Here is a 7,531-nt window from a genome sequence, read left to right on the forward strand (position 1 = left end):
ATAATAGAACAATTATAACGATTTACGCATTAAGGTGTCGCAAACATTGTCGTTCTTTCAAGTGCATTTTTCACGTTCATATGGAGGCGCGAAAGTGTCCGACATTCACGGAATCAATCAAGTCACTGCAGTTCCTCCGACGTCCACCAGAGGCTCCAAAAACAAACCAGTGCCCAGAACTAATGGAACTAACTTGTTTAAATGACATCAAGCTCTCCAGAATTAAGGGGCGTGGCTTCTTTTATTGACAGGTGAGTGTCCTCACAGGTTTCGAGCTATTTATACGGCCAGTTTATATAAGATTATAGCTCATTAATTGTCCAACCAAAGTGTCCTTAAACATTATTGTCCAGACGCTGCCCTCGTTTTGTCCGTCCGAGCGTCAACGTGTAACACGAGGTTTAAAAACTACAAGTTAAATCAAACCCGGCCTTTAACTTCCGGACTGAATCTGAGCCCTGTGCCTCAATTTCATTCACAGTCCTTTGTCTCCATCTAGTGGGTTAATGGTGTTACTACAGCACCACCTTTCCAGCTTTACAACAATATGTAACATGCCTGTGTGGCTCATTCCCCCCAAAAATCTCCATCTTCTGGATTGTATAACGTGCACAATGGTAGAATGTGATGATGTCCAGGCTAAATAAAATGTCCAGAGGTTGAATTGTGTGTACGTTGCCTCCTGTAGTGGAATCAGATTCCCTTTCACGAGGTAAATGACCTAAAAGAATTTACTGAAGCAAAGACGACGCAGTTTCACAGATTTCATTCTTTTATTTTTTATTTTTTTTTGTCCAGTCAGTTTGAGGCGCAAGATGCAAACGTAAACGCACATTCAGATTTCCCTTTTTCAAATGTTACAGTAACATGAAAAATAAAAAAAATACCCCAAACTCCCTTTACAAAATAAAAGCCCAACAAAGGAATGTGGCTTTTCTCTTCTTCAACATTCAGAGTTTTCTTTTGACAGTATCAAAAAAAGGAATAACTTTAACATTCAGTGATATGGAATATAAAAACAGATTAATGGAGGCAAAAGTGGCGTCTTCTTCAAAGCTGCTAAAAAGCACAGATGGATTAAACTTAGAGCTTTAGAGATTTTTGGCAATTTGCTTTTTTATTTGCATCAGTTTATTATTAATTTTTTTTTTAAAGTGCTCCTTTTTGCATCAAACAACAAGAAAGCCGAAGCCAAGACGCCAACGTTGACCATCAGAAGAAAACTGAATCTTGGTTCATTCCTAAAATAAAAAGTCTGCTTGTTCAGTTTAGAGAGAACGAGATTAGAGCCGCAATTCTTCAGGTATCAATTCTTCTGAATTTTGAGATTCAAGCGTCAACAATACTACATCATGTAAACGTTAAACGTTTAAGCTCTTTAAGCTTTTAAAATAATCCAAAATGTCGACTTTAGACTAGTTGGCAGTCTTGACTTTAGTTTCTTCGTTCTGTAAACTATTTTGTGATTTATATTGACAAGAAAAAGAAAAAGAAAATCACCATCTCAAAGCTTTCGTCTCACCTAAGAAAAAACAAACTTTAAAAAGATCAGAGTATCACAGAAAGACAAACCCAGTGGTGTTTTAGCTCCTTTAAAATCACATTTCCATCGATCTGAGGCGTCCCCACGGAGATTTAAGGCACTTCAAGCCGAATACATCAAGCAAACAGGAAGCCCACCACAGCAGCAGGAAGGTGGCGCCGTTCCTCTAGTACGCCGGCGGGTTCTGCAGCTCCTGGTATTTTGGTGGCGCTGCGGTGAAGACGGTGGGAACGGTGAGCAGGACGGTGGAGCGGTTGGGGTAACGCATCTGGTGGATCATGATGGAGGACAGGGCCATGCCGAGCAGCTGCAAGAGGAACGAGAAGCTCCGTTAATAAAACAGGAATTAACCTCAAAAATGAAACGGAATAGTGAGTCGATGGAACTAAACGCTACCGTGATCATCTTCTATACATGTTTCCTATGCGTTCTGGTTTTGACCTTTTGAATGTTAATCTCAAACAAAACCCTAAGTTCAACCTTTTCATTTGAAACTGGGGAGCCACTAACCAGCTAGCCTCAGCTAACAGAGAAAAGACGCAGCTAAACTTGTCAGAATTTCTTTTTACGTCACAATATTTCATCAAATCCAAAAAACATCCACACAATTCTCCATCAACTATGCACCTGTGACTCAGATCTCGTTCATGATCCTTTGTCTCCATCTAGTGACACTTTTCCAGCTTTACAACAATACGTAACATGCCTGTGTGGCTCGTTTCCAAAAAATCTCCATCTTCTTCTGGATTGTATAACGTGCACAATGGTAGAATGTGATGATGTCCAGGCTAAATAAAATGTCCAAAGGTTGAATTGTGTGTACGTTGCCTCCTGTAGTGGAATCAGTAGGATTTTGTAGCCAGATTCACTTTCAAGAGGTAAGAACCCAACGTGGAACACTTTGGGTTCTTTGGTTCTCCAGATGTCCAAATGGAGAGTGGGCCTGGTTCTATTGTTACTAGAACCTTTGTGGTATTTCTCTAAACTCTTGGTCCAGTTCTAGTCAAGGGGTTGCTGAATGAGTTCAGAATGATATCATTGCTATCAGGGTGTTTTCTACTCTCTGATCTAGAAGACGTTTTAGTTTATCACTAATTAATCAGACACAATGTTACTGACACTGAAGTCTGACCTATCATAGAGACCAGGGTCCATAGAGACCAGGGTCCATAGAGACCAGAGTCCATAGAGACCAGGGTCCTTAGAGACCAGGGTCCTTAGAGACCAGGGTCCTTAGAGACCAGGGTCTGGAACATGGACCTGATGGGTGTGGAGATGGTCCTGATTTATTTTAGTGTCTACGTAGAGTTTAGGAGGTTAAATAAATCCAACGCTCACCGCCAGAGCAGCCATGGTGAAGAAGACCACGAGTCCGATGTCGGCTCCCAGCAGCACGTAGCGCATGATGATGGGGAAGCAGGGCTGAGGACAGGAAGTGAAACATTAGTTTCTACATAAGCAGCAGACGTTGGAGCTTTTTAAAGACGGCGTCTCTTCACTGACCTGACTGTAGATGGTCTTGGTGTTCTCATTCCTTTCGTACCCGTACAAAGACTAGAAATAAGACAAGGAAAAAGAAACATCAGTAATTCGACCCTCGAGATGATGACGAGGATGAAGAGCATCTGATGATACTCACACTGTAGGTTATTGTCTGACACTCGTCTTCGTACAACTTGGGGTTGCAGTTGCAGGATTCTGGGACGGACCTCCAGTCACTGTAGTGGAACAGACCACAGCACTGCGCCTAAAACACCAGAAGAAGAAGAAGAAGTTTATTTTGAGGCTAAAATAAATAACGATCAGACTGATCCTGAGCAGGACACCCTGACAAACCAATAACTCCAAAGTCTGCATCTCAACGTTCCTACATAACTGATGACTGAAGCTGACCTGGACCTCCATTAAACTGCAGAACACGCAACGATGAACAGATTAAAATGTTAAATTGCTTTTATTCATTGCTCCAACGTGTCTTATGGACTTTAGACTGCAGATAAAACTCCAGTGAAGACATAAAGTCATAAAAGAGCAACAGGATATAAAAGTGTGTCGAAGCTCAACAAGTCAAACAGGATGTTCACATGAAAGTGGAACAGTCTGAGGCCTGAGGTCTCTGTTGTCTGAACTAGGACGGACGCTTGTATTCTGGTAACAACGGAAACCAGGTTGAGGTTGTTCTGCTGTGAGTTAGAAACAAACAATCAGGTCACCTTCGTCAAAACAATAGGTGATCAGCTGTGTAAAACCTGGAGACGCTCGGGACACGGCGGTAAAATAAAAACCACCTCAATCTGCATTTCTGTCCGGTGATAAAACACCTGACGGCGAGTCGGGCCAATCAGACGGCTCAAAACACACATGAGGAATTGTGGGAGCACAAGCCAGTCGGTTTACACGAGTTCAGTCGTAGCTCGTTCCAAAATACGTCTCATCTCCTCAAGTCGATCCAGTTTAACCACATTCTCAAACACAAACCATCATCCGGGTGAACCGCCACCTTTTCTACATCAACTCAGATCAGAATGCATTCACTGGTGTACCTAATGAACTGGACATGGAGGGTTTGTCTAAAATGAGTGACTTGTTAAGTGACTTCCAGCTGATCCAGAGCGAGTTCACTGAGAGAAGAACGTCTCACCTTCTGCTGCAGGACTTCAATCATGTGCTTCACGTTTTCCTCGTTGTTGTCCAGAGGAACCAGCGTCTTAAACCTCTCCTCCATCGTCGAACCCATCTACAGACACGACACAAACATCGGTTTAGAGACGAAGACGCTAGACACGAACAGAAATCAACCAGGTGCTGACAACGGATCATCAGAGAAATAAGATGAAGATTTAAATAGTTATCATGGTTAGGTTTTAAACCAAAGCTTCCTGTTAACCTCATCATCATATAAATCTGGTTTAAATGAGGATAAATGATTAAAAATATTGAAAGAAGACCTAAAGAAACCTGACCACTGGTCACTTTAAACCTCAATGAGGCAGATCTTAAGATTTCTTGTACTTTCGTTCTAAGACGGATCCTAGATGTTCCTCTTTTATTGCTCTGTTATGACTAAGCGTGGGCGAAACCACACGGTTGTGAAAGATGAGAAACCACAGAGTTATGGTTTTATTGTGGTTCAGTCTTTCCACAGAAACTCTGCAGAACTCTGAGCTGACGTACACCAAGACACCAAGTTAAGATAAAACAGGTGAACAGGTATCAGATATTCTCCCTTCAGATTGATTCAACGCTTGTTTCTGGTGTTTTTTTTGTTCTTTTTTTAAATCCTAATGTTCGTCTGTGTGAACGTGACCTGCCGCCGTCGGACAGACGTCTGTAAATCTAAAGTCTAAATGGGAACGAAAGCAGAATTAAATGTTTACCACAGGACGGGTGGCGGCAAGAGTGAATCCACCTCTGAGCATCAGCAGACCCCCGATGATCATGCACACCAGGAACTGGAAGAGAGGAACAGGAGAACAAATCAAACTACGTGCACACGGAGATTTGACGGTCAGCTAGCGTCGGGCCGCTACGTAGCTCTTCCGGGCGTCGTAGCCTCCTCTGCACAGCTCGGTGCACTGACGGTTCATCTTCAGGACGGGACCAGGAAGATTTAAGGCGATAAAATAACACTTGATTGGAGTCTGAGAACTAAAGAGTTGAACAGGAACAGGGGTCGCATTAACCGAATATCTTCCGTCATTTTGACAGATTGCAATTCACACCCCAGACCACTTGGTGGCCAGTAAGCTTATTAACTGGCTCTTGTCTCTTTTGATTAGTAGAGTCGGTTAAGTTTCGTTTCTCTGCGTATTGTGAGATGTAAGATGTTTGAATGGTGCCGTTTATTGATTATATATCAATCAAACGTGGTAGGACTCAACTGAGCCTGTTCAATCGACTCTAGATTCATGATTCTTGAGTCGTCTTTGATTGCCGGTTATATGAGCCGGATCTTTTTTTCCACTGCTACTGAATATTAATTAAAAATTAATGAACATTAAATGCTATTGAATATGTCGTTGTCATTTTAAAATAATTAAAGTGACGGGTATAAATGGGTTACGACGGGACGTTTATGGCCCTGCCAGTCAAAATGACAGACGATCAAAAGTCTAGCACAACCTCTGAACAGAAACAACCCTGAAACCACCACGTCTCACATCACCCTTAACTACAAACACCTACGACTTTGTGCCACTCTGGATTTCCCCTAAGACGCCACCACCGGTGACCTCAGGGTGGAAAGTTTTTATTTTCATCGTTCCATACTCACTGTGATCAGACACGCTTTGCTCTCTTTGTGGGCCCCGTAGGCTCCCAGGGCGGCGATCACCACGGTAGCGAAGCCGATGATGTAGAGGCCGATGAGGCCGGCGGTCCGACCCTCCACCTGCAGCCACAACGCATCAAACATTAGCATGTTTATTTATTTTATTTTAGGGATTTCATTGGTTTTAAAATCACGTTTAAATGAGTCTCACCTCATCTCCTCCGTTAGCATTGGACAGGACCTGAGACAGCAGAGTGAGGGTGATGATGACGCCGCCGATGATCTGCAACAGAAAACTGATCCATTAGACCATGTCATTAAAAAACAACTAAACACTAATTAATATTTTCATTAGCGGTTCATCTACAGATTAGTTTTCCAACACAGTTTTTTGTTTTTTTCTGATCAGATTAACAACTAACTTCATTTTAATCAGCTCATCAGTTAAACATAACGTTCATTAACTGGACACCCGGGACTTTTATTGTGAAAAAGAAACTATTATTTTGTTTATCCAAACAAAATTCCTACTTCCGGTTATTTTATAATTTTTGTTGTTGAGTAACACTTACCGGAAGTAGACCGAGCGAAAACCAACGGAAGTAAATATTATTTATTCACCGTGTCAACATGAATGTAAAACCTTTTAAGTGTCATTTATATATGTACATATATACACATACATACATATATATATATATATATATATATTTATTTTGTATAACTCGTATATCTCATAACTTTGCACTTTATCAAACCAAACTACTAAAGAAAAGTCTGCAAACGCGTTAAAACGCCTCATAAAGATTAAAAATATCAAACTACAGCTTAAAAACAACAGAAAGGTGATCTGCAGGTAGATAAACAAAAATTCAAGAGAAAAACATTTGGTTTAATTTCACTTTTCTGTTGAACCTGAAGTTTAAACAACTTTTATTTTTTCACATTAAACATATTCTGGGTAAACCTGCTAATTTAAAAATAAATAAATAAAAATAAAAATAAAAATAATAATAATAATAATAATAATAATAATACTGTTTTAATACTCTTCTTTCGTCCAGCATCTTCGACCTGAGCTACGCACTTTTAATTCCCTTCTGGTCAGAAAAACACCGGCGGCCATTTTGAGGCTTTTAACGGACTCACCGCGAACAAGATGTTGAAGATGGTGAAGGTGCGTTTGAGGCAGGTGTTGATCTGCGCCATGTTTGCAGAAAAAAGGGCAGAAAAAAAAAAGCTTCAGAAGTGTTTGTTAAAGTCCAGCTGAGCTTCGACTGCAGCGAAGAGAAGTGAAGGGAGGCGGAGAGAGAGGAGCTGGTTATAAACGACACCAACAACAGGGCGGGCGGAGGCTTCCAGTAACTGGAGGATGGAGGGCAGTTATATGGGCAGTCAGGTCCTCATATGGAGACGTCCGGGGTGTGTTCACGTCAGAGGGAGGGAGGGAGGGAGGGAGGGAGAAGAGAGGAGGGGGGAGGCAGTAAGAGGCAAGGTAAGGGGGAAGAGGGAGGCTTCATTCCGGGAAGAACGAGTGGAAAATTCCAGTTTTACATCCAGAGCTTGTTTGGGCCAAAGGGGACAAGTCAGAGAGTGTTCCTGAAAAATAACAGAAAGTTTGGGAAGTGACTGGTTAACAAAAAGGAGTTGTTAAATATTTCAATGTCACATTAACTGGAGTCCAAAACCATTCAGTTAAACTTTTGTTCTGAAATGAA

The 7,531-nt window shown here is 41.5% G+C and overlaps 1 protein-coding gene across 1 annotated transcript; it reads right to left on the reverse strand.

Moving 5' to 3' along the window:
- Positions 1-751: 751 nt before the first annotated feature.
- LOC311508959 (tetraspanin-8-like) lies at positions 752-7,189 on the reverse strand. The gene is made up of 9 exons (XM_084573964.1): positions 6,963-7,189; positions 6,025-6,096; positions 5,817-5,933; positions 4,921-4,995; positions 4,185-4,280; positions 3,183-3,290; positions 3,047-3,097; positions 2,882-2,965; positions 752-1,850 (listed from the first exon to the last, which is right to left on the reverse strand). The coding sequence occupies exons 1-9, from the start codon at positions 7,020-7,022 to the stop codon at positions 1,710-1,712; spliced, it is 804 nt and encodes a 267-aa protein (XP_084430090.1). The 5' UTR covers positions 7,023-7,189; the 3' UTR covers positions 752-1,709.
- Positions 7,190-7,531: the final 342 nt, after the last annotated feature.

The sequence above is a fragment of the Chelon labrosus genome (genome assembly GCF_963514085.1).
Source record: "Chelon labrosus genome assembly, chromosome: 23".
In the NCBI taxonomy this organism is placed as follows: domain Eukaryota; kingdom Metazoa; phylum Chordata; class Actinopteri; order Mugiliformes; family Mugilidae; genus Chelon; species Chelon labrosus.